Source organism: Brachionichthys hirsutus, chromosome 17, assembly GCF_040956055.1.
Source record: "Brachionichthys hirsutus isolate HB-005 chromosome 17, CSIRO-AGI_Bhir_v1, whole genome shotgun sequence".
In the NCBI taxonomy this organism is placed as follows: domain Eukaryota; kingdom Metazoa; phylum Chordata; class Actinopteri; order Lophiiformes; family Brachionichthyidae; genus Brachionichthys; species Brachionichthys hirsutus.
Window position 1 is genome coordinate 6,677,138 of NC_090913.1, and position 27,948 is coordinate 6,705,085.

The 27,948-nt window shown below is 43.5% G+C and overlaps 1 protein-coding gene across 1 annotated transcript; it reads right to left on the reverse strand.

Moving 5' to 3' along the window:
* Positions 1 to 982: 982 nt before the first annotated feature.
* tnrc6c2 (trinucleotide repeat containing adaptor 6C2) lies at positions 983 to 27,244 on the reverse strand. The gene is made up of 21 exons (XM_068750719.1): positions 27,182 to 27,244; positions 26,783 to 26,804; positions 19,365 to 19,778; positions 10,750 to 13,158; positions 9,752 to 9,955; positions 9,251 to 9,411; positions 9,075 to 9,152; positions 8,830 to 8,887; positions 8,405 to 8,547; positions 8,087 to 8,233; positions 7,082 to 7,228; positions 6,779 to 6,898; positions 6,498 to 6,581; positions 5,832 to 6,123; positions 5,592 to 5,756; positions 5,262 to 5,453; positions 4,670 to 4,819; positions 3,733 to 3,948; positions 2,940 to 3,013; positions 2,290 to 2,429; positions 983 to 1,322 (listed from the first exon to the last, which is right to left on the reverse strand). Exons 1-21 carry the CDS (start codon positions 27,242 to 27,244, stop codon positions 983 to 985), a joined length of 5,619 nt encoding a protein of 1,872 aa, XP_068606820.1.
* Between the last annotated feature and the right edge of the window lie 704 nt (positions 27,245 to 27,948).

Here is a 27,948-nt window from a genome sequence, read left to right on the forward strand (position 1 = left end):
CTGAAATTAAAAGTGTCACCACGCGTCTGGGTTCCAAGTTCAAGGTGACCAGAAGGATCTGGTCTCGGTGCATGATTAGGCGCCACCAGACACCACATAGGCTGGTGTGAAGACAAGCAGTGAGGTTGAAAAAAGATTTTCCATTAGGATTATAGGTTGCGGTCAAAAAATGAGCATGGTTCTGGACTCTGGACAAGAAAGAAAGGTCATTCAACAGCTGTGATGATCAAATTGAGACGACAACTTGATCAAGCTGATGATTGGTAGGGCCAGTCACATGGCCAGGCCTTCCTACTGCCCAGTGACAGACCAGTCATGCTCTGTTGTACCACTTGCTGGCTCAATGGTTAAACTGTGCAAGATTTGAGCTATTTCTCCCATTACAAAAAAAAAAACAAAAAAATGTGGTTTAGGAAGGACCTGGGACCGAAAAGCACTTAAGGCTAATATTAGTGCTATTAAATGAATGTTAACATAACTGGTAGAAAGGTCTTTGACCCACATCGTTGGCCATGGACATGCTGGGAATGGTTGGTCGTCTCATTTTGGGATGATTTTCTCGTTATTTGTTGGAGGGAAAAGGAAAGTCTTCGATGGCAGCTTTGATTGCTTCTCCGATAAACACTTCACACAGAATGTCATGTATAGAAACATAATAACGAAACACACTTAGAAGGTGTCTTTGTGTCGAGTCTTATTTCAGTTTTTTTTTTTATGTGACGCATTTTAAAAATATCAAAAAGGAGAAAAAAAAGACTTGCTTTTTTTTTTCCTCCAAAAAAGTAAACAAAACAACAAAAGCCGAGCAGAAGGACGGGTCTGTGGTTGAGGCCCGAGGCTTCTGATTCATAATTCACAGTTCAAACTGATAATGATTATCGTATCATGATTTGCTTGGGGTTTCTCCCCCCCCCCTCCCCCACCAATGTTTTACATAACATGTTAGGATTGGGTTGGTGGGTTAGCGTACTGTGGCATCACCCTACATGGACTCCCCACTCAGCAGATCTCCAGGCAGCAGGGTGTTAATGGAGGTGGGGCTCCCTATAACGCGGGCATCTTCTCCACTAGGAGGCCCCCACAGACTGGAGTACTGGGGGACTCCACCCCACAGCAGCTCACCTCCGCTGGTTTTGCCTCCACCGCTACTCCACTGCCCAATAGAGTGGGACTGTGTAGGCCCCATCCGGTTTTGATTGTTCCCCGGATTTGCCTGCCAGCCATTGGCGGTTGCCCCTAGCGACTGGCCTTGTGCAAAGAAGCGGTTCACCTCCTCCTCGCCGGCAAACTCCGCCAGGATGGTGGTGTTCCCAAGCACACACCTTGCAAAAGACAGAATAGGAAAGGATTGGTCTGACAATGATACTCTAACCCGAACGCATCATTCCTCGGATCAAAACAGATCATTTCTCCAAAATGTTTTTTAAGCATGGTACGAAGTTTACATTTCAGTTAAACATTGTGCTTCTTGTCTCCATGAGAACCAGACACTGTTAGCAAAACAGAATCAGGAAATAATCTAAACCACGCAACAGCAAAACGAGTCTTTGTTCCGCTCTGGATGTTCCTCCCAGTCCACTCCGCCTGTTACGACACACATCAATATGAAGTCACAGCTGACTGCAGCATGACTCTCGAGCGTCTTCCATGTGCCTTCCTAGTGACAAAAATAAAATCATCTGCACTCCTTCAGATGGAAGGCTTGCCTCGTATTCATGTGAAAGCATGACTAACAAAGCAGGAAGTGTAGCACCCCCCCCCCCCCTCCCCCCCGCCCGTGTTACACATCTTCTTTTTGCTAAAACCTTCTCTTTTTTCATCATTTCATTTTCTAACCGCTTATTCCGCTATCGGGTCACGGGCCAAGCTGGAGCCAATCCCAGCAGTCAACGGGCGAGAGGCAGGGGACACCCTGGACAAGCCGCCAGTTCATCGCAGGGCAACACAGAGACAGACAACCAGCCACACACACACTCACACTCACACCTATGGACAATTTAGCCTTCTCTTTTTTATTTTTAGCATTTTTTGAAATGCAGATAATTTAACAAGTGTGTTTCAGGAAACAGTTCACCCTTTAAATCAAATTCAGATATACAGTTTTAGAGTATATATATCAAAAAAGCATGTGGAAGATTTCACCGAACTGTGTCCAGCAGTGTTTTTTAAATGTGGGTACACCACACCCCAGTCATCATCACATACCTATGCATCTAACCCAACACAGCCCCTTTAGCATGGGGCATCAAGAAACCCACTTGGGCTGATGAAAGAGACTTTGAGGCTTACATGTGCAGAGACTTCTGGGCCTTTGCAGCCTCATCCTTGGAGCTGTAGCGCACCACGGCGTTCCCCTGGGTCAGGTTGAGGTGGAATGTAATCAGGGGGCCGTGCTGCATGCACAGGGTCCGCAGAGTGGAGCCGTCGATCTGGAGCACAGCCGCCAAAAGAAGACTGACGTTACAACTTATGAACTGTGATTTTGACTTTACCACTGGCACAATATTATTGAGTAGATACTGTATACTGGAGTATTTTCCTGGAGTGCAAATTCAAGACGCCTCGCTAGTATTTCAATTTCATACAGCTATATAGTAATAGTACTCAGACAATACTTCTACCCCATTCCTCACTTTCAATGCAAAATTGTACTTTTTATTCTGGTTTACTTATAGATATAATTATTCAATGCAGGGGGTATTTAACACTAATGGAATACTCACTTTCTCAGATAGGAAAATAATTGTATGGTGCAACAGTTTATTATTTTCTATTGGTAATCTCTTGTTTTAACCGCAACACATTTCCACTATATTTGTTACGTTTTGAGTATCCTGTAATGAATACTTCAGATGAAGAGTTTTTTTTTTGTTGTTTTTTTTTCTGGTTTCGCAAAAGGCTTCAGATCAACAGGAATTAGCAGCACAAAAAAGACGTACCTGTGGGGTGAGATTCCTCAGCACCAGCCAGCTGCTGGTTCTGTTGGAGCTGTCCGTGCTCCAGGTTGTCCCTTCTGAAAGAGAAACGCAGGCAAAGCCAAATATTATGGAACAGTATTTGGTGTCTTAATGGAAAACAGTCCATTCAAGTTAGTAGAATGGCAGAGCTTTCCTGATCATTTAACGATCCTTTGGCTCAATGTAATTAAAAGAAAGTCGGCTCACTAGGAAATGTCTCATATGTAATTTCCCTTTTAAGTCAATTATGTCAAAATATCAGGGTGCATTAGTTCTGGGCTGGAGGCCACAGAGTTGAACTCTTCACACGAAAGGAGAATATAGGAGATTTTCTACTGTCGACATGTTTACAGTACAAAAGGTAGAAGTAGTTCACATGTGTGATGGGAAACAGAGGCCTCTCGCAGATCAGTAAACCACAAATTGTCAGTGTAGCAGGGTGTGGTCACCCCATCCTGTGCAGAGACAGTGAGGGCACGGTTATAGCTATGAACTCCACCGCACATCTGGGTGTGAGACGTATCAGGAAGGACGATATACTATGTTGATTTCACTTTGAAGAAGGTTCGCGTTCCATTAAAGTTGCTCTTGAACCCTCTTGATTTATTCTCTAAAAGTGACTGATTTTGTAAATGGCTTCCAGCTCTGTAATGATGTTAACATATTTTATGGCTGTTGGAGGGACGGCACATGAGTTGGTGGCTGAGACATGGTTTAAGTCCCGTTCATTCAGTCATTCTAACAGTTGCACTGCGGCTCGGCGGAGAGCGCTCACCAGAGGTGTAGGAGCCGCTCCAACCTTGGGCCAGGCCCAGCGAGTTGCCACCCCAGGTGGAGGAGGGCTTGTTGTTGGTGAGGCCAGGCGGGGGCCGGGAAGGTGCTGCGGTGCTGCGTGGCCCCTGGGGGACTTTCCACAGCTCATGTGACAAAGAGGCTTGGCTCTGGGAAATGGGTCCTGGAGACCAAGTAGACTTCATGTCAGGCAGTTTACCTGGACATGGAGATAGGATGGGAAGACCAAGGACAATTAATGGACCATCGATTAATGGGCGTAATGTTCACACTAGGTTGAGCAACCAGATTCACAAACAAGTTTTTAATGTGGACAAATGCAACAGAACTGCGAATTAAAACACAAAAAATTAGGAGGCTATAGGGAAGTAGGATTACAGTGTGTTTTCTAACTTAAAACACATCAACACACCCACGTAGGGAAAAAAAGTCCTGTTTAGAGGCACTGAGAAGATACTTTTAGGCGTGTTGTGAAGTAAGAAGGATGTGAACATGGGTCAGATGAGGTCAGGTAAGGAGGGGGTGGCTAAGAAACGGCTGCATTATGCCTTCCATCTGTAGCAGGAGAGGTTTCAAAAGCTCACACATGGAAGGAAGATACGTCGGATGAGTACCTGAGCCGCCTCCATTGGAGGACAAAAGACTGAGAGAGCTAGGGTAGCTTCTGACGGGCCAGTCACTGCTGGCTGGAGGCAGAAGGCCACTCTGTACTGGAGAGGCTGGGGAAGTGGCTTCATAGTCACGGGGTAATAATGTTGTAGCCAGACATGGAGAAGAAATACCCACGCATGCATCAGTACAAGCGCATGATATTCCGCCAGGTAAAAGGTAAAATAGGTCGGTTCGTGAAAAAGAGCTAATCCTCATCTGATTTCACACAGTGTGTCATTGGGCTGCAGATGCTTTTAGCCTTTTCCTACCTCCATTCCTGTCCCGCAGGAGGTATCGATTGACATCATGGATGTTGGTGTTGATGGTTGGACCACTGGAAACACTGCCAGGAGTCATGTTGGGGTCGTTCTCAGGGTCGATGTTCTGAAGGCCCTTCCATGGAACACCTGGGCAGAACTCTGATGGAGCAACACAGAGCGATTAATGGGAATTAGTCAAATAAAATAAAATGCAATTAGACAAAACAAAAAAGGTCTGGCGTTCAACCCACAAACTTAAGTTGTTGTGAGGTGACATATGCCATGTGTGCGACAAAAACAGAAGAATGATTCAAAGCATGAAAAAGGAGAGACTGCAGTAAACCATAATTACAACATAGCTACCTGTAAATAAGAAAAATGTTTAGCATTTAAAAGTCCCGTACAACAACAACTCACGCTACATCTAGAAGGTAAGACTTTGGTCTTCCTGATAAAGTCTGTAAAACCACTTTAACAGTGAGTAAGCTGTGAGATCAGTGACATCAGGAATCACGCTAATTGTGTTACCGGTACTTGAGAATGTTGTTTAACTTTATTTAGAAGGGGCTTTAACAGTCATCTATTTGCATCTGGTCCTCACCTGGGGGCCAGTTAATGTTGGTCCCATTGGAAATCTTTTCATTTGGGCTCTTGCCCTGACCCCAGCTGTCCGGGGGCACCAGGGGTCCAGTGGGGGACTCAGAGGTGGACATCATATTGTAAGGGCTGTATGAGTCCTCCAGCTGGGGGAGTTTTCCAGAGGGGTGCAGAGTAGAAGTAGCAGATATGGCACCTTTATAAACACAAAGACAATTCAGAGGGAAAAATGAGGACAAAACACGTGAAATTACTTTGAGGATTTTGTTTATTTATTATACATTAGAGCTGTGAATACTGTGTGATATCTGCTCATGTTTGTGAGTCCACATACCATGCTTGTTGAGGTTGCTCTCCATGTTTGAGGAGTTGCAAGAGACGCTGTCCATGGAATTGGAGTGTGTCCACTGGGACAAGCGAGACTGGGGCTGAGGGGGCTCCTTCAGGGACAGACCTCCAACCTCCATGCAATTTACATTCATGTTTGGATTCAGTCCAGCTGCACAGACGAAACAAATGCATCTCATACATGCTGTGAGGTCAGAGTAAAGGTGTCCCCCATCCAAGGACTTACAGAGAGGGTAGGTGCTGTAGGCATTGGGCGAAGACGGATGCTCTTTGGTGTGCAGTGCGTCTGCGAGGCCCGGAGCCTGGTGTGGGCCCGCGAAGGGGTCATGGGTTGATTTTCCAGAGCCAGGCCCTGCAGCAGGGCAACCGGGAGGATGCAAACCAGCAGAAGAGGACGAGGAGGAGGAGGAGGAGGAGGAATGAGAGGGAAGTTGATGTTGCTTCATCAGCAACGCCTGGTACAGCTGACGCTGGTGCTGCTGGATCTGTTGTTGCATGTTGGTGATTGTTCGTGCAACCTGGGAAAGATTGAGAAGCAGTGTCAATGCATCAAGACCATTTGGGCAATAAGTGGGAGGATAGCAACAATGACCATATTATATGGTTGCACAAATACGATGGATGCAAGAGCGCAGGAAAGATGAAAAAAGAACGAGCAAGAGGGTAGAAGGAAAAGGCAACGACAATAAGATGAAAAGCTCTTAGACAAATGAAAGTGCACAATAGGATTAAGACTGGCTGCTTAAGTATCTCAAAGGTTGAATAACTCCTGCTGTTTTTTTAAATCAGTGCAAAATATGAATATTTGTTGATTTAAAAAAAGTTGCGTCAGTGTTTAGTGTCAAGGTTCCCCACATATAAGATGACCTCCATGATCACACTCTTGACTCACTTGCTGCTCTTGTTGTCTTATGGGGCCGGAAACATTGCGCTGCGCCTGCATCATCTGTTGCTGGATTTGTAAACGTTGGTATGCCTGGCAGAAAGGAACAGAAAGTACAAGTCAGTGATAAAAAAGAATAATAATTCCGCTCGGAAAAATATAATGTGAATAAAAAGTCCTCGAGACATATTTTCATTGCATTTCCATTTGCCATTTGCCTTAAATGTTTTTTAAAATGTCAACGATACACAGTGTCGTGTAGTTAAAGTTAAGAGAAGGCTCTGAGTCACCATTTGCAGTTGCTGAAGTTGGTACAAGAGAGTCATTTGTTGAGGGTTTATTGGTGAGGTTAAAAGTGCAGGATTCAAACCAATGTTTTTTGCTGCAAACTGCAAGAGTTGTGCTTGGACCTAGGGAAAGCATGGACGGGCAGAAAGAGGAGACGACAAGTTAGTCCCTGCACATCAAAACACAAATGATAATGATCTGTAGTTATGGGACAAACAAGCCAAGTTTTACCTTGTCATGTGTGTTATGAAACAAAGCAGGCCCATGTCACGCATTTGACATGTGCATAGAGCGTGTAACTCTACCTGAGGTGAGAGAAACTGAGGCACTTGAGCACGTGGACTAGGCTGGGAGGAGCTGAGAGGCGGCACTGGTGGCTGAGGAGGCTGCTGCTGTTGCTGCATGGCCCGGGTTTGTGCTGCTCCACTGCTGCCAAACATTCCACTGGGTATCTAGAAGCAGGATCAAAACATCCATACTAATTTAAATTACTGAAGCGATTCATAAGGAGAGCTGAGCCACTGAATGGAATACCCTAAGGGGGCCAGCCCTGAATTTGAGCCTTCATCTCTCAGACCTTCTGGTTTATTTAATAGATGAGGGCGTTTGAAAAGCAAAGTTCGGGTCGATACCTTCACCAAACCACATCAAAGCATTTATCCTTCATGTCTAAGTCCACAATACACCTTCCACACCGAACGACTGCATATACTAAACACTAACTTTTGCATTTATCAAATGGGCCAAAACAATTTGAACCTATAAGGTTTTATCGACACTTTAGATTCCACAAAGGAATTCAGTACAAAAAAGAAAAGACACATTTTAAAGAGCCTTTGTTTCGGCTTCAAGGACACACTGCAGCATTCTGGGCCGTGGCTGCCTCCGGGGACAAATTTGATAGAGCATAACCATCTGATTTCATCAGACACTTCAGGCAAGGTCATACGCACAAGTGAGCCATAGATACGTGGATATTTGGAAAAATGTATGGGCAGAGTGGTGTTAGCAAAACAAATTCAGCTCAGTTCAAATCTGTTGTGCCCATCATTACACTATATGCATTTAAATGGCAAGCTTTTACAGTGTGTGCAACACATATTGTTAATCTAGTAATATGATGTTGATCAAAGTGGCTGCTCAAGTCTTCAAATGTGGACATTTGTTTCTTTTAAACTGCATCGAATCATGTGTAGCATTTATTTATTATTAGCAACAGAGGAACTTAAAATAAACAACGCAAAAACATTTTGTTGTTTGATATATGATGTAATATATTATTATTATGATTATGATTTACGATGTGCTACCTGCGGTCTGTTCAAGTTTTGCATGGCCAACCCCGGGTTGCCCTGTCCCAGACCTTGCCCAGGAAGGCTACTGTTGGTCAGAGGGAGCTTCAGGCCGGGGGAAGGCAGGAACGGTGATGAGGGGGCATCGTCTGACAAAACACCATCCTGGATCAGGGGAAGGAAGAAAAAAATCAGTCGTCAGGGGAGCACAGAGATAAGAAAATAGCCTTAATCATAGGCTTATCATTTTATCAGTCTTATTTTCTTAGCTGTACTCGCGGCACCTTTGAGAGATACTTGGAAAAGGCCTGAAGGTTGGTCAGTTTAATGTCTTACCTTGTCAATAAAGTTGCTGCGGTCAGAAGGGTCTTTGGAGAGCACAGAGGGCCGACACACCATGGGCTTGTTCATGCCGTTGCTGTAATCAGACATGCTCATTCCCCTCTTGTCCAGGTCTGTCTTTTTCTCCAGCAGAGCACCTGCGGGGCAAAGAGAAGAAAGTAGATTAATGGTGAAGTCTAGATAAAGACACGCAGTACAATACTAAATCAAATTAATGATAATGTGGAATCAGGTACTCCAAATGTGCTTTCTAAGTTTGGATATCATATATATGTCCATATTTAGTAAGAGGAATGTTGATTGGTGATATTTAAACGTAATTCTTATTAAAGTACATGAGTTGCGCCTGTGTTTTCACTAAAACACCTCATGCATTTACAATACAAACATAACCTGAACCTAAATGTTGGCGGACTCACTCATGGCCTGGTCAAGATTCATGTTGTTGCACTTCAGCGCCTCTTCAGCAGGGTCTCTCTGTGACAAAAAACCACAAAGTCACTGACCATAATTTGATGGTTTGCATCTTCACTTGGTTATACCCTGCGCAGTAGACAAGTCTGTAGTTATACCAAATCATACTCATGGAGAAGCAGGATGGTAGCCTAGTACTGTACTAAAAACACAGTGTGTTAGTGAAGTCGGTAAATATATTGACACGTACCGGAAAACCCATGTCAGTAAGCTGCTTGACAAGACGGCTCATGATCCAAACCTCATCCGCCTTGTTGCAAATTTTAACCTGAAATCAGAGAAGCAAAATATACATATAGTGTGTTTTTTTTTTAATCTTAATTACATTACATATTTTGTGTATATCTTTTGCAAGAGTCAGGTAACCTTGCTTGGACCCTTCTTGGGTCCATTGGTCCAGGAGTTAGTGCTGCTCTCCTGGGGGCTTGGACTGTTCCACATGTCCCCACCCTCCGTGTCCCACTGGCTCGTGGACATGACTATCTCCTCTCCTCCATTCCCCCAGCTATCTTGCATAGATTTGGGGCCTGAGAAAGATGGCATTAAGCAAGAAAATGTGACAAACTATGTTTGTTGCTTGTATTTCAGCGCTAACTGTCATTGGACATTGTGAACTGGAAGTGATTTTACAGGGTGAGGTGTGGATTTTCAGCCTGAACACTTGGTGTCACTGTTGCCATTTGACAAATCGTCTTCACCCCCCAACTCTTGTGTCTTTCCAAAACCACAGTATAAACGACAAAGACAAATGTTTAATAACTTGCAGTGTATTGGAACGTAACTGATGTCCTGTACCTTGATAAATGCTGATTTACCACTGTTGAACTCATGCATGATTGAAAATATTTGTTTGTATTTTGGTGCTACCTGGCTTGCAGGGTGCAGAACCTTGGAGTCCATTGGCCCTGCCATAAGGTCCAGTGAGCTCATGGCCACCGTCTCGCCATCCTCCTACTCGTCCTGGAGGCCTACCCCAGGAAGAAGTGCCATTGTCCACTGTTGATGTTGGAGCTGCTGGCTCTCCCCAAGCGGGCTCTGACTTGGGTTGAACACTGGGAAGCTCGGCCCAACCTACAAAAAAAATATTAGTGTTCTGTTATATCAAGGCATTTATGTTTATTATGAAAAATCAAAGCAAATAAATTAATTTAATTCATTCATTCATTAAATCTGCTTGAATTTACTGAACTTTCATATCCATTTCTCTGAGGCCCCAATAAAGAGCTGTAGTAATGTCTTAATAAGAGACCAGTAAGCATGTAATTTGAAAAACACATTGTGCCTTGTCCATTTATGCATTTCTATTTGTGAATGTGGGCTCTGTGAGAACAGGAGATGGATGAAAGAAGCACTATTACATCTATTCTCTCTCCATATTTACTGACAAAAAATGGCTCTGATGTAGTACAAGTGAAAAACAGCAGGGGGCAATAGTATCCTGTATAAATCAATTGGTGGAACGCTTTGCATGGAAGTTGTTCTATGTCTGGATGCACAGCCTTTGTCTTCACAAGACTTTATTTGAAGTGATTGTGGCACCAATTTAAGATTGTTGAAAGGTCCTACCTAAGCATGTGTGGACATTAAGAAGTCAGCCATGTTTATAACAATTTATAATAATAATAAAAAAAAACTTTGACTGGAAATGTTGGCACCAAAAATTCTTTCTAGCAATTTCCTCACACAATCGCTCAACGAGTGAAAACATCTACAATGACCACGACCCAGCTTAAGACCATTTAATGTCTTTAGCAAAAGTTTAGAAAACACAATACATTTTATAACATGTTTGGAATATCATGTTCCTTCAATTTTAATCAATATTAAAAATAGACAATTTTTAACATCCCATCTTTTTGTATTACCTGGGTTGGCAGGGGGGGGCCTACTCTGGGAGCTAGCACCTGGATGTGAGGCACCATTGTGGGGTGACCCATTGTTGCTTCCATGGTGTTGTGGGTGAGCTGAGGGCTGGCTGTGCTGTGGATGGTGGTGCATGTGGTGAGCAAGATGATGATTGTTGTTTCCATGCCCAACCGAATGATTGTTGGGGATAATCACTCCCCCGTTCTTACTGGGAGGTGGACCACTGTTGCCTTGGTTATTACTGACATTGTTGCGATCCCACAGGTTGACAGTCTTATTGTAGGATGGGGGATTGGCCCAGGTGGATGTGCCGTCATCAATCTCCATTTTTCTGCGAACGGACGGAGGAGAGGGCTCCTGCCAGCCAGTAGAATCTGTGGCCTGGTCCTGTTTGCTACCACTGCTCCAGCTAGATTTGTTCTGCTTCACAGAACCCGGACCACCCCAGGAACCCATACTACCACCTCCTCCACTGCCAGTGCTGCTACTACTGCTTTCCTGGGGTTTAGAAGATCCCCAACCCCCTTGCACCTGGCCATTGGTGCGTGGAGTTTCCCCCCAGCTACCATTAGTCCCTGTAGGAGCTGACTTTGTCCAACCTCCTCCTCTACTTCCTGTTCTGGGACCTTCTTTCCACCCATTACTTCCTCCAGTCCCACCTTCTCCTTCCCACATACTGGATGATCCATTGTTTTTGGAGCCATTGGAGGCCCCATTGCTGTTGTCCCAAGCATGGGAGCTTTTGGGGCCCTCACCCCAGCTATTCGATTGCTTCTTCATCAGTCCATCATCCCAACTGGGTGCCTTTTCCTCAGAACCCCAGGATGGTGTACCTCCATTCCTGGGACCAATGGCAGGCAAAGGGTCTCCCCACCCACTGGCAGTGCCATTCTGGGCTTTGCTGATGGCCTGTGGAGGGTCCCGCCACCCTGGTCCGGTCTGATTTGGCTGAGATGGTGAGGCTCCCCAGCCAGAGGATGATGATCCTTCACTGTCATTTTTGCTTACAGACCTAGGCCTCTGACTAGAGGCAATATTTGGGTTGATAGTAACGCCATTGCTGGATGAAGTTCCATTAGAGTCTTCTAATGTGTCACCAATACTCATACTCTTCCCATTATCAGAGTTTGCATCTTCCATCTCCCAAACAGTGTTCTGTCGGATGGGGGTCTGTCCCCAACCCATGTTACTCAGCACCTTAGGGTCCAGGTCCTGCCGGGGTAATATTGGCGTTAAATCCATGCTAGAGGATCTGTCTCTGTTGTAAGCTTGACCATCGTTGCTGTCCCCACTACCCTCACTTGCTGGGGCCGTTCCAGACTGCTGGCCCCATGAGCAAATTTGGGGCTCTCGGCCTGAACCAGAACTACCAACATCTACTGACTCCCAGCCTTTGGATGCATCAGCAGAGGATTTCCCCCATTCACCCCAGCCAACGCCTTCACTACCCCCACCACTGCCTTGGAGACCCCAGGCAGAATGGCCTCCAGAAGGCATAGAGTCCCAGCTTGAAACCTTGGGAGAATCAGCTGCCTTTGTATCGCCACTTCCCCATACAGAGCTGCCTGTTGTGTCCCCATTGAGCAGGGATGATTCAGTGGGCGACTGGCCTCCCCAGCCAGTTAACCCGTGGATGGGGCTCATAGGCTCCTGGGTTTGCTGCTGTTGATTCCTATGGTTTGGTCCATTAGTGTCAAGATTAGCAGGTTCCATATTGAAGGACAAGCTTTTGTTAGTTGAAACGTGCTGCTGATCATTTTCGTGAGCACTTGTCATGCCAACCCAGCTTCCTCCACCACTGTCAGCATCACCCAGGCTCCCGCTTCCAATTTTTCCATTGCCATTAATAACTGGAGGGTGGGATGGGGAGTTCGACACCCGATTTGGGCCTCCATCACTTCCGCCATCCTCATGGCTGAGAACAGGCCAGGCAGATGGATTGGTGTTTGGATTGAGGTTCAAGTTGAAGTTGGAAGAGCCCCAGTTATTGGGTGCTCCTATTCGTCCATTATTCATTCCATCTTGTTTCCCATCTGAACCCCAGCCTCGATTACCAGATAATGTGTTGGCTGTCCCAGGTCCTGTCATCATGTTATTGCTAGCTTTGAGAGAGGGGTAGTGGGCCTGCTGGCCTGCGGCACCTGTGGCCATACTCAGAAGACTACTACTGCAGATGGTAGTGACAGCACTGGTGTCTTTGTTAGAGCTAGCTGAGCCCAACGGGCATTCTGGTGCTGCAGGGTGGCTGGGGTCACTATTGCGGCTGATTGAGGGCCAAGCTTCTGTGTCACTCTCGTCAACAATCACTTTGTCCCAGCAGCTGGCACTGGAGGTGCTGTCAATTGTTATAGAGGGTCCCCAATGAGGTGTCTCATACTGAGCAACAGGGCCACTCTGGAAGGATATATCTAAAAAAAAAGAGAAAAGGAGAAAAGGGTTTAAGGCAAAGGAAAAAAAATGTGAATACAATACAGGATAAAGGTGAAAATTAGCAGGCAGTCATAAACAACAACAAAAAAGCCATATTTACATAAATAAGTTATCTACTGACAGAATTAGAGATAAAGGGCAAAACAGAGTAATCAAAAGACACAAGAAGCTGGGGGTGGGTTGGGAGAAGAAAAAATACATTAGGTTAGGCTGAGGAGCATCATGTAATACAGGCCCGTTTGCCCCGTGGACCGGTTTTATCTTCTTGGACGGTTAATGCTAGCCATCACACTTGACAGGATGAAATGGGCACACACTTGCATGTGTACAGTACAATCAGGATGCACGGCCAAGCGTGCTACATGTCATATCAACCATGGCATATCCATATATCGTTCCTCTGGTGCAGGCAGCCACACAAAAATGGGGATATGGCACCCCCTCGTTTTTTTTGCTTTACCCATCTATCGTTCCTCCTCTCATTTCACCCAACTTCCTTCTTTTCCCTGAAACTCATTCTCTTTTACTTTACTGTCTCGTCGTGCACTTTACTTCCTATCCCTATCTCTTTCCATGTTTCCTCTGCCTCGCGTTCTGCCCCCCCCCCCCCCCATCTGTTTCGTCACCCTTTAATTTCTTCCTCTCTTCTTTATGCTCTCCTCTAACACCCTGCAGTGAGAGTCCATCAGTCTCCATCGTGGCTTCGCTGGCTGGGGCTGTGAAGGGAAGCCCAAGTGGAACGTGGCTCATTTATTGGAATGAAACCAGGATGGCTTCTCATCCATCACTCCCTATGCATCACCAGACCAGACCCCCCCAACTGCACTGCACTCAGAAAGCACAGAACACATATTTTAAACATGCATGCATCTCTTGGCTTCTCACTACCTGCACATGGTAACCATGCACGTGTGTGTCTGCTGTTATCACAATCTGGAAAATAACAATTATGTGTAACTTTTATCCAACTAACCATTCAGCATGTCCTACAAATTGATTACCCAACTGCCAAAATAGCATAAAAAAAAAAAACTATTTTATAAATGGTATTGCACAAGGTCAATTTCATTAGGGATAAAAGCATCCAATTTAAGGGGGAACTAATAATAGGAGCTGATTTGATGCTATAAAGGGGTAATCAATCAGGGTAAGGCAGAAAATCAATGATCTTATTAATGGCAGTGAATGAGAGCAAGGAGGCTATTGATCCAGCATGCAAACATCCTTTAAAGCTATAGGCAAGTCTCGTGATGAGCTAAAAACCCACAGGAATTGCTCTGAATCTCAGTAGCTCAAAGGTACCACAAAGCATTAACTCTTATAGCAATACAGAAAATGTATTTGTACTGCAAAATTGCCAGACCGAGTATAACATTTTCAAAAATCTAACCTGAGTAAACAATGCAGTGAATTATTATTATAAAATGTTCGCTATGTTACTGCACTTAAAGTTCTATAGTCATGCAAACATCAAAATGAAAATGTAAATAGACAAGCACAGTAAGCTTTTAAGCTTGCTATAACCCATTAAATGTGGGTTATGTTTAAAAATGTGCAATCATTTTTAAACATAAAAGGCCTAATGGACAATAACACAGTTTTGGTTAAGGACTGTCAAACTGCAATAAGCATGGCTCATTCTTCTTACTATTGATTACTAATTATAGGCTGTGACTGTAAAATGCTTGCCTTGTTTGATCCATGGCTTCTATTACCCTGTCTTTAATTTCCATCATATCGTTGCAGTGATTTCCATAATTGCTGTAAGTTATCATCATGAGATAGAACAATCCAGTCTGATGGGTTTGTGTTGTGTGGACGGACAAACACACACAGTTACGATAAATACTGTGCAGACGCGCCACAGAATGGTTGCAAATTTCCATTTGAACACTTATCTCCGCTGTTCAGGCAGCCTTATCTCAAAGGGTCATCGTTCCGACGACACTATGTGCACCCACAAAAACTACTCCGCAGGCAGTTTGTAAATAAAAACAATTGAATGTCAGAGCAGAGGAAACCCCTCACAACTGCTCTAAACAAAGGTTGTTCAAAACAAGTCAGATACGAGCCTTCAAATGGGCAGCCATGGCCTGATAATGTCCATGTTAATGTAATTTTATTCACTTGACCCCTGATCCACATGAGCTTCCTCTCTCCCGCTCGGCCTTTCTTTTTCTCAGCCTTATTTGCATACGTTTCCTAAGAGTAAAAATTAGGTTTGATGATAAAACCAAAAGGAAAGTAAAAAAAAATAAAAAAGTGAGACAAAATGGAAAAGTACCCGAGGAGAGGTGCAACTTGACAATTCTGAGTGTTTAAACATTTTCATTCAAGGATAAGAAAAAATACAAGCAGCAAGTCACTTAGTAAAATACAAAATATCCATGACAGAAATATACACCGCTCTTACTGGGTTACATCTTGGACCTGCACAATGTGCAGTATGTAAATGCTTGTCTAACGGTGTGCAATGAAAGCAGCAAATATGCCTCAACAAAAAAAGGACACCATGTTCTCAGCAAAATGTATTCACCCTGGGATTTTATATTATAGTTTATAATATATGAACCAATACTTGTTGTGTCGACCTCTGTAAATATATACAATGTGTAGATTAAAGTCTCGTTTCCCTTCCATTTCAACGTGCCTCAGTCGTTCCCTCTCCAGACATTCCGACAGAAAGGCCTTGCTGATTCTTGGCAAAGAAGTGATTTGGCAGGGGAAGACTCTAAACCAAGCTGAACATGAAAAAAAAGAGGAACAATTGTTTCCATCCACCATTTGCAATCATGAGTGAGTAATGTGGCCCTCTCATTTCGGCTGCAATTAGGAGGGCAGACTCTGATTACTCTTTGTGAATAAGGGAGGTTAAAATAAAAGCCAATACGGTTTATGTAGCTCCCCGTGATTCTGAATGCAACGAAGGCGGGGAACAATGCCGCCTTCGTTGCATTCAAGAACACACAGGCAAGATGCAGGCTTGGCCTATAATTAAAGCCCCGACTGCCACAAAAAATAAACAACAATTCTTCGATGATTTACACGCAAATCAAGCTTGTCCTTAAATGAATGAATACTTTGAAACTGCGATGCCGACTTGGGACGAGATGAGCCTCTGATAAGGACATGAGCGGCCATCGTAGAAATAGGCAGGTAGCCAAGAAATGAATGCCTCCTTTCCTTTTTGAGAAGATGACAAAAGCAGTGTGTGAGAAAGTGGAAGGGAGAGAGAGGAAAGTCTGGGGGGGGGGGGCAATATTAAGGGAAAAGAAATGAAGATGGCGAGAAAGAAGAAGTGTGCACAGACCAGCAGAGATGATGCCTCAATAAATAAATTCTTTACTTCAACAGGAAACCGAAAGACACCATTGAGCTTTCTCACAAAACAACGGGCTGGCAATGCACTTTCACCAGGGCAGAAGGGGACGTTTATCAGTCTTTTGACCCCAAACAGACTCCCTGTATCGCTCTGCAAGGAGCGCTTTACACCCACTTGGATCAAAGACCACAAGTACTTGTTTTTGCAGAAGCTGCCAGAAGAAGAAGACTGAGGGACTGGTCGCAGGAGGTTTTAAAAACCTCATCATGCATGTCTGTTTACCTCGGAGGGATGACAGAAAACCAGAGTGTGAGACGACAGTGACTCCTCCGGTGTCCCTGACAGAGGCTGGATTAATGAGGCCACTAGGGGGGTTCTCTCATTTGTGTGCAGCCTCGGCACATGAGCCAAACTATATCCCGCCCCAGCTTCAATAGAGACAAAACGTCTAGTGATTAATATGTATATATATATATATATATTTTTAAATCCAAATGATCTTGTTATAAGAGGCAGTCGGGTTCTTCACATCTTAATGGTACGCTGTGTGAAGAAGGCCTGTGTTCGCCAGAGACTTAAAGAGGATTGTCTAATGTTCTAAAAAGACAAAGACATATTTTATTTTTTGCTTTGCTAAAATAAAACATTTTCAAGTATTAAAAAGCATTTCATTTGGATATATTGGATATAGTCTAAAACCAGACAGTTTCACCTGCAAATAAAAAGGGGCCCTAAATGACAGGGTCGAGTGTTTAAGCAGCACCCACTAGTGCGCCTTCTGGCTACGTGCTCTGTCTGGGTAACCAGCAAACAGCTGTTGGGCTTCGGTTCCCACAGTTTTAACAGACCCCCCCCACACACACACACACACACACACTTGCACCTGCTACTGGAGAGGCTGTTGGGACGGCTGCTGGCTGCACCGAACTACTTAATGATCCCCAGTCAGCTGGAGAGACGGGGATGACGGGGGGCAACAAAGGAAGAAGGAAAAGGGGGGGAGGGGGTCGTGGTCTGGTGTTGGGACAATGAAATGGGTGGAGGTTGTGTGGGAGTGGTGTGAACACCCTTAAATGTAAATGGGTTGAGATTTTTGGGATGGGGTGCTGTGTGTGGATAGCCTGCTGGAATGTTTCCCATCACAAACATGTCTGTGTGTGTGTGTGTGTGTGTCTGCCTGAGAGATGCCATACATTCCCCTTTAAGGTCTGAGCCAGATGGCCTGCAGCGCAGACACAGATCTGAGAGGACACAACTAGGTCACACTTGTGCGTTCTTCCTGCTAAACAGCCGATACAGCCATGTGTTACTGTTTGATAGTAACAACCCAAGTGAAAGCACCAAACATCCCCACGTAGCCTCATGAGAGATCGCAAACGCTCTAGAAAGAAAACATTCAACCGTGCCGATGGGGCTCCGTGAAACACACATGACACGACGTTAATGTGACGTTAATACAATAAAAAAAAAATGGACTCCTATCAAGGAAGTTAAAACGCATATATCTATCATGCGCTTAGATGAGCAGGATCTTGGGTAGGACAATTATATTTATGTGTAAAAAAAGAAATAAAGCACCTGTTTTAAACATATAACACAATGGCTGGAGTTTATGTTTTTAATGGCAAAGAAGTAAATCTAAATAGCAGGTCCAGTTTCTGAATTCAGTTTGCCAGAATCGCTGCAACAACAGGACCTTAAGATGGGTACCAAGTTTAATAGTTAGTGTAATATGAGCTACCAGGGCAGCTTAACTGGTCTACAGCAAAAAGGAGAAATATATATAGGCTGAAAGCCATAGGTTGGTCTTGAGTGAAGTCAGCCTGCAAACAAATGTAGACGCTTGCAAACAGCTGAAGAAACCCGACAAGCAGCAACTAAGCACTGACAAAGCAGACAAAAGTTTCATCCTTTAAACTGATAATGATTAATTAATTTATATATTGTTTGTGAAATGCTAAAACAACAACAACAACAACAAGAAGACAGAGCTCACAGAGAACAGTTGCCTCTGAGATCAGAGCAGACTGGATTAGATGCGCCACAGCTGTGTTCTCCAAGCAAATGTTGAGTCAGTAATAAAAGACAGCACAGAGCGGCAAAGGAGCATCGATGAAAAGACAGAGATGGGGAAAAAAGGCACTGAATAGAAACTCAACAAAAGCAGTGATAGCGCTCTCCCAGCTACAAAACTTGAACGTGAAACATTGCGTTTTGTGCTGTGGAGGAAGCCAAGCGTTTTGAAGCGGATGCGAGGCGATAGAAGGAAATGGTGGCGATTTGTTTTCCTGACAAGACAAAAGAAAAAGGAACAATCTTGAGGAGTATGCAAGAATGTTCAAAGAAAAAAAAAAACAGGAGTAATGATGAGAGCCTAAAAATGTCGAGTGGGAATGTAAATGGAAACAGTGTAATGCTTCACTGAACAAAATAAGGAAAGACAATGCTTAATTTTCAATAGCAAGCCGGTGTTTCATGAGACATGATGCACGTCTTACATAAGAGTTGAGCAGCGATTCGTAAATAAAGGACTGACTCGGCAAAAACATCCATGCATTGTCTCAGAGGTGCAAAAAGCAAAAGAATCTGTGACTTAGTTGCATTTATTCAGAAATGTAGGGTGGAATAAAGGAGCACCGACCCTGCAGGGGACAGGCTGTGCAGATGGATGTTAGCTTTATGGACAACTCACAAAAAGGAAATGCCATAAAACATGCAACCAATGTCCCCGGACAAACTGCGCCAGCGTGAAAGTCTAATTCAAACCAAATGACGTTTTTGGATGAAACAATCTGCACATAAATAATGAAAGGAACCAGATTAAATCTGTTGTTGTTGTTTTTTTTAAACACTGGCACAAACCTTGTGGGTGTTGGCCAGAAGTAAATGTGACACAGTTTGGAGTACTGCTGGTGCCGGTTGTGGAAGGTGACGGGAAAGACGCCGAGGCTGAAGAGGACGAGGAGGAGGAGGAGGAGAGGGTGAGTGCACTGAGGGCTCCAGCAGGCAGTGGCTGGCCTCTCTTTAGCAGCTGCTTGTGCTCCTGCTGGCGGAAGCGTGGGGGCACCTCTCTGGGTGGGTAGCGAGCACTGGCAGAGGACAACTGGCACTGCTGCTGAGGGGGAGTCTGACTCGGGAGTTGGCAACTGGGAGAGGTGCGCTTGCCATTGCCCGATGAAGAGGAGGAGGAGGAGGAGAGGGGAAGCGTGGAGCTGGCGGGGTGGAGGTGGTGGGGCGGTGGGTTGAGACTGGGCTTAGTTGGAGCAGGCTCTGGCACTGGATGGATACAATGAACACAAGCAGAAAGAGACATGCAGATCAAGAGGTATGAAAGTCTTAACTCATCATGAGTCCTGACTATAAACGAGTCACCCGGAGGAATGCCCGTACTGAAATAGCTCAAATGAACTGAGACTTTCCGAAACAGCACTCGGTTTTTATTCGTTTCTTGGTGATGCAATTCGTGTTTTAATGCTACAATATTTCTGTATGAGCCGCACATTAAGTAACAGCAGAGAAAACAGCCTTCATATAAAGCTGGAGTCTTCAGGACTGTAAAGAATGAGCAGAATTAATTTTTATTTTTTAAATTTTTAGTTACATTTGTGCGTTCTCTGAAAGCTCTATTTATTTCGTGTATATATCGTGGGTGTTAATCTATCGGTGGAGACTATGCCTTTAGGGTAAGTCTTTCGTAGCGCGTATGCTACTGGCCCATGAAAGGCTCCTATTTTTGCGCTGACTGAACACAGAAGTACACACACACTCTTGTTCACACACACACACACACACACACACAACTTCAAGTGATGCAGCATGCCGCCATGACAGAGCTTTTGTTTGTTTACACCGAGCAAGACAACGGCAGAACAACAGTGCGCTGGTGTCTGCTTTTAAACGGTGAGATGCCGTTCCCCGAGCAAAAGAGGCGTGACGCGCCACGCAGCAGCATCGCAGCGAGTGTGACATCAAACACATGATTTTGTAAAGAATGGATCAACGTGACCAAAAAAAAAAAACATTGGCAGGGCCATCCCCACTGCTACGTGGGGATGGATCTCTTCCACTAATCAGGAACTAAACACACACAGGCAAAGGCCGCCGCATTGAAACGTAAGTCAAGTCAGAGCACAGCGGTATTTTACTGCGTCTGCCAGGAGGTCCAATGAAAGCATGGTTAAAAACAGAGGCCCTCTCCATGAACACAGCACTAAAGACTAGTAGGCTGCTTCCTGTTGACACAGAAATTAGTGTAATGCGTAGGAAACTCTCATTTGCATAAGACAATTCAAAAAACACCTCTGTGTGGTGTGAGCTATTTATGAAGTTTTACATTTTATTGTATTTTCTTCTACTTAAAGTCTTTACAGACACACAATCTTCCACAGAGGCAGAATTGTGTGTGCACCTTGACATCTTTTTCTAGAAAACACCCCTCATGAGATTTTAGCGAAAACACATATGCAGAGAGAGCCCCTGCCCCCCCCCAGCAGTATCTGGCTTGGAACTGCAGCCGGTGACGCACGTCTCTGAGTATATTCGGTTCAGCCTGCCTAACACTGCCTCGACCAATCAACGGCAGCACAGTGAATACAAGCCGCCCTGCCCCCTTTCCTCTCTGTCTTCCCCACGCCACTTCCACCCCCTCCCACCTCTGTCTTCCCACTGCTAGGTCGCTTTAAGATGCCACTGCTTTCTCTCTTTTGCTGTTCCAGCTTGGTGCTGGCAGTTATTCAGCCTCTGGGCCTTTATCCTGCTTGATTATTAATCACTCGTGTTTCTGTCCCTTTCTTCCCCTGTCCTTTTCCCCCCCAAGTCCACCATCTTACGCCTCCAAACCAACTTCTCTTTCAGCTCACTTTCCTAAATCTTTTACTCCAACCAATTTTTCTATCTCGTGGAAATTTTTCCTTCTGCTCTGCTTTGTGCTATTATTATTATTATTAATAATAGTTACATTATTATTATTAATAATAATGTTATCCTTTATTTAGGTAAGAAGGTCCTGGTTTGGTTTTTGAACTCTGGATTCTATCACAGGAAAGGGGCCAGGATTCAAGACTGTTTTGCAATGGCTGGATTTGCTCACTGCCCATATAGAAGTGTGACAAATTTTATGTTAAGTTGCTAGAATCAGACTTATGGATTTAAGGTTTGACTTTTAACCGACAGTATAGCAAATGACTAACAAGGAACTGATATTGAAAACAAACATCTTCTTTTTTTTTTTCTTTTACATAAAACAAAGTGACAATAACTCTGGGTCGCAAACAAAAGCTATTATTTTCTAACTAAATGGAAAACACAGTGATTGTCGGCCTGCTGTTTATCCTGGCTGTTAGTCTGATGAAGGAAAGAGACAGACCCTGAAGACAGAGTCCCTTAGCTAAAGCGTGCCGAACCCACGCCCTGACTCATAAAGCCTGTGCTGCTGTACTAATGCGTGTATCCAAGCTGCAGCTCCCTTGTGTTGCAGATGACCGCATCTAATTTCTTCTGCACAAGCTGCAACATTATTTCTCCAAAAGGACCGTTTAAATACACATTTAAAGCCACAGTTTCATAAACCTCTTCAATTACGTTACTCAATGTTCACAGAGAAAAGTGCTGCTCTAAGAGAATCCTGGTGGGTTATGTCTAACCATCTATAATGTAATCTGTGTTTAGCAAGCGTATCCGTTTGAGTTAAGGCTTCTCTGTGGGGGGAGGTGAGTGAGTCTGCGTGGAACTGTACAAATATCACAGCGAGAATGTAAAAATAGCATGATGGCTGAATAGAATAGCACAGCTGCCCTGAACAATCCAAATGTTTAACAGAGTATTTGTCATTTTGAGACGTTTCTCATTCCATAATATAGTGTGAATTATATAGTAATGATAATAATAATACCATATATAGTATGATTCATATTATAAATAGTACATTTGTTGTCAAAGTCAGAAACTTCACAACTTCATTAAGGGCTTATTAAGCAGATAATGTGATTTCTGCAAAGATTTTAAATGCAACAATGCTACCCAATAGCCAGAGCACTCTGCATATGCTGAGGATGTTTTATGAGTCTGTGGTCTCTAGTGTCGTCCTGGGGCAGCAGACTGAGGGTCGCAGACGGAAACAGACTCATCCGTAAAGCAGGTGATGTTGTGGGGGTGAAACTGGACTCCTTAGAGACAGTGATGGAGAGAAGGATGCTTCAGAAACTACGAAGCATCCTGGACTACTACCACCCACCCCCTCCATCAGCTCCTGGTACACCAAAGGAGCACACGGACAATGAGACTGAGACCCCCCGCCCCCCCCCTCAAAACTGAACGCCGTAGAAGGTATTTTCTTCCTGTGGCCATTAAAATATACAATGCATCATTGTAACCTTCTATTTTATATTTCTTAAAGTATTCTTATATATTGTTATTATTATTATTATATTTCTCATTTAATCCTTTACAGAAAATCAAAGGGATTTCCCCCACTTTTCCTAAAATGTTCCCCTTTGGCGTGCTTTACCATGAACTCCACCCTAAGCTCATCAGAAACACTCAGCAATTATTGAATCTGGCTCAGGCACTCTTCAACCTTGCACCAATCTTTTAATTCACACTAAATAGTTAATTACACATAATGAGGGAGTGAAAGAAAGAGAAATGGTTTACGAATTGAGAGCAAGTGAGCAAGGAAAGAGGAAAGAAGGGACAAAAAGGACAGAAGACAGAGGGGACAAAACTAAAAGGGTATATTATACAATCAAGGGAATGAGGTATCCGAGACATAAAGGTGGGTGTCTGAGATTTTAAGGAACTGTAACTGTTTCCTTGAGCCTAGCGCCAGACAGCGCAGGTTTCCCCACATCCCCTCTGCCTATTGTCTGCAGAGCCTTTTCATTATGCAGCCATGTTTATTGAAGGGGGAGGGATGGACAGAAACACCATCCTATATACCCTGCCTGATAATCAAAAAGGCAGAAGAGGTAAGGAATATACATCATGCATTTAAGTGGGTTTACTTCTGCGTGCAACTATTTTGTACAAAGCAGATATATAGGTAGGTGTAGGTAAAACTGCATCCATTACTGTTTTTTTTTTGTTTTTGCTAATCCAAACAAGCCATGAAAAATTGTCCATGAAATAATAATAAATGTCTATTTTCCAGAGTTTCACTTCCAATGCCAATTTGGGGTCCCAAAAGTAACGGGACGTATGAGACGGTAGCATCATACGTCTTTTGTAAAACAAAAAAGAGAAAATGTAATATGGCAAAATTATTTTCCATTACTGCTTGATGGTAGTCTGAGGGGCTAGCTAACCTCACGCTGTCTACCCAATCTGCAGACATTTCCTGTGGGATTTATAAGCTCTTAAATGCTACTAGTTGCATTTTACTTACTTGTTAGTAGGTTGCAAACATAGCGCATCATCAAAACAACAAACCTACCCTGGCACCGTGCCAGCTCATTCCTTTTATATAACTGATCGATTTAGTATCTCTGCTCGCAGCTCATAGGCAGAACAACAATGACCACCCATTCCGTCTTCCTAACTTACAGGACAGTGAGGTGTAATAAAGGCACAACAGCAATGCCTTTAACTGGCTTTCCTATTGCACTACTTCCGTCTGAGGACAGTGCCTGATAGAAAACAGCTGCCTGAGGATACACTGTCTTTTGAATTTGGCTGATACGTTACACGATGAAAGGTAAACTATAAATGATTTGTGGCTCATCCTTAATGAGACACAAGGTCCGTTAAGGCCAGAGCTCCAGGGTCAAACCCAGAACACAATCTGCAACTGGACTGCCAATAATCTGTGATCTCAATGGGAATTTATGAAACATAGGACTTTTACATGACTAAAATTCACAGACTTTAATGCCTACAAGACGATTAACAAGTATCTAAAACTAATTTCATCTCAAGTTCAAGAAAGTCATGCCCCATGGGCTCCTCTTTTTAGCAGCTTGAGAGTGATCATACAATCGGAATGAACAGAGAGGAAGGTATTGATTGAGTTTGTGGGTTGCCCCTCTTCGTTCCTCTCCCACCACTGTTGGCTCTTCTCTACCACTTGACATGCAGGTGGGGTGAGCACATGGGGTGGGAGGAAAAACAATTATGCTTGGCAGTCATAAATCCACAGGATGTAATTCACAAGCTATTTGCTGTTAATTCATTGAGTGTTTATAAATGTGGTTAACTGAAGAGAAAGCGCTCCAATGTTGAAGTAAATTAGCCTCTAATTAAATAGTGATTCATGAAATTTCCTTTCAAAAGTGTTTGACGCAATTAATCGCTTGTGAAATTGCAAATTAATCCAGTGCAGAATTATATAAAACATGCGTGTTTATGTCTGTCTCTAGTCGCCTGGAAAAGCAACATGCTGTAAACACAGTGGAGGTGTGCCTCCCTGTAGGTACCTGTTTCATGAATTACTTACTGTCTGGGACATGTTTTCCCATGACTTCAATAATATTTTTGTTTGTGTGTGTGTGTGTGTGTGTGTGTGTGTGTGTGAGTGAGACATTAAGCCAAGAGCCACCATGGCGAGTACATTGTGGCCTTTGCCTTTTTACAGTTCCATAATGGAAGCATTTGATCAAGCCATTGACAAGAGGTTGAAAAAAATGAACGTCAACTATTTATGAGTTTAAAAGAAAACATTGTCAGCATTCGATGGAATCAAAAACCACTGAAGCTATATACACACAAGACTGCACAGATATATCCGCCGAGAAAGTTACATTTTCACAAGCCGGTTGGCAAAACGACACAAAAATGGAAAGAAATTCAATAAAACTCATAAAAGGATGATCTATGTGATATACAAGAACTCAAGCCATTTCCAGGAGCTCCGTAGAGAGGGGCAGATTTTTTCTCTCTACTGGTTGCTGAAAAACAGGACATAAAAAAAAAACTCTGTGGAAGGGTTGGGGTATGTGACAGGCAAGATAAAGAGACATGAAGGATTGTTGGGAAAATTCCTCTTTCCTTCAAACATTCCTAGCAGCCTTCAATGAAATTTGGTAGTCCCCTGGAATGGGAAGCAGGTCCGTGGAATTTAAAAGACAGGCTTGGTGAAGCTACGTGTTCTGCTCGTTATAAATGTGCTGCTGTGGTTTAAGTGACTTTCTCTTTAATAGAACAGCGTGTACTTTGCTAGTAAGAAACAACCATGAACAAGGAGGAAGGGGCCCGTCTGTTAATGTGATTGTGGGTATCGATGCATGCGGATAGACTGATACATACACTCATCACAGTGTGTGCACGATTTCCTAAAGGTTGGACTGAATGCGGAGCAGTCAATCTGCCAGATTTTGATTGCATTGAAGGCAGAAATTGTGGTGAAGCTGAGTGCGTACTGGGGGGGGGGTGGGATGAATAATCAGTGTCCCTCTGAGCTAATGGGGAGAGCGGGTGGGAGGTCCTTGCATCAGCGGTCCATGCTGTGTGTGAATATGGGGGAGGTGAGTTCAGGCAGTGGCATGCTGCCACTTGGAACCCTACATTCGGTGAAGCGCCACGCTTAATGGGGGGGGCAAGGAAGTTAATTCCACCGCACCGAAGCTTTATCTCATTTTCATACATATGAATGCACCAGGCCAAGATCGATTACCACAAACAAATTGAAATGCCTGAGACCAAGGATGCATGCGGAGAGGAGAGGAGGGCAGAAAACATTGCTGTAGATAGGAGAGGTGAGGTTTATACACTCTGAGAGTGTATAAAGTCTAGTCCTTGATGTGGCAGATTTCTCCCTCCATATATGCCAAATATTTAGTGCAACACATTAAAACAGATCCCAGTTGATGGCACCTTTTTATGTTTTACAAGACACTGCAGATGGTAATTTACAAAGTCAGAGTTCCTGAAAGATTGGTCAACTTTCCTCATCTGTCTGCCTGCAGGAACAGTAACCACACAATCAGTTTTTCATTCCATGTCCCTTTTTTCCTCCAGCTCACATTCAACTTACTATAAAATAAATGTCCAGGTCATTAGTATTCTGCTATATTATTCCTCCCAATGGCCACTTTTAGCACTCACTTTTTCATTACTTTCTTCTCTCCCTTTTCTTTCTTCATTTGAACTTTTATCCAGCCCAAGAACACCCCATTACACTTCCACTTCATTTTGTCCTCCTCACTCTTTTTTTTCAGTCGTGCCCCCATCATGGGGCTTCTCTCACAACCAGCGTGTGTCAATCAGATCAGATTAAAGTATTATCAGCGATGCAGTTTTGGAAGATGAAGTAGATGAACGGGTATAATTTATGCGATAATGGTACTCACCTTTGGGTTTCTGTTCAGCAGCCTTTAGGAAGAGAAAGAAAATTGACTTGTTAAATTCATACAGGAATGATGGTGATTAACAATCTTTAAAAAAAATAAAATTCTTAAAAAAATAAAAGTAGCTAGTATAGCAGAGTGGAGAATTCAAGATATTTCAAATCATTCTTGTATTTTCTATTTAATGACAGCATGCGCTTGAAATAAATTGGCAATGGTTTACTGGAACTCTTTTGTACATAAATCAGCCAATTCTCTTGATTGTATTACGAGTCACTGATTAAACTGTACTGTATCAGCCACAGTAGTTCAGTGCCAACGAAACGCATGCCAGCAATCTAAAAATAGATGGCTGTGGCTTTGTTTTATATGTGCGTTGCATGGACTTCTTTTCACCCTCACCTTTTTCTGGATAATATCAATTTTGGTCTTTTCTTCTTGTTTTTTCTTTTTCCTTTCTTCCATCAAATGGTTCTCTTTCTTCTGTCGCGAGCTTCTCTCAGCTGTCCAAAAAAGGGGAGAATGCACAAAAGAGAGATACTTTCATTACCACTAGAAACCCTGTTAGAGCCAGGACAATCGTATCGCTTCAAGATTGACATTTTTTGGTGCTTGATGCAAAAGAAAATTTCAAAAGGCTATTTTCCTTCACTAATTAACAAAATATGTGTTTCTTTTAGGTCAATTTATCTTCTACCATTTAGATCAAGCATCAGTTTCATTCCGGTCTTGTTTATGAGTCAGTGCCAGAGGGCTGAAGAAGCTGTGCTAGATGTTGGAAGTGACCTTTACTTTTAAAAGATGATAGATTCATAAAGGTGACAGAAAATAAAGAGCATTATAAATGGTTCTGTATCCTTACATAAATAGCAGTCGGCATGATACTGGTCAAATGTCTGCACATTACATCCAAGCAAATTCAAACGGTCTGTGCAGGAAATCTAAAATAAAAAAATTCAAAAGCAAATGTACACAATCATGTTCGCCAACATAAGCACACTCACACTGTCTATAAACTCTCAGCCCATTCCCTTTGATCCATGTGTAACTCTGAGACAAAGAGCTCGCAGAGTCTGGAAAAACTTTTCCATAATCATCAGAGAGTCGGGATGGTGAGACAGCCGGCCGGCCAAACTGACAGGGAAACTAAGAGTTTTCATTTCAGTCTG

Coding starts and splice junctions, on each gene's coding strand:
- tnrc6c2 (XM_068750719.1), bottom strand. CDS start 27,244: ATGGAAGAAAGGAAAAAGAAAAAACAAGAAGAAAAGACCAAAATTGAT. Junction 26,805..27,181: donor TTGATATTATCCAGAAAAAG/GTGAGGGTGAAA, acceptor CTCTTCCTAAAG/GCTGCTGAACAGAAACCCAA. Junction 9,412..9,751: donor TTCTGCACCCTGCAAGCCAG/GTAGCACCAAAA, acceptor CATCTTTCTCAG/GCCCCAAATCTATGCAAGAT.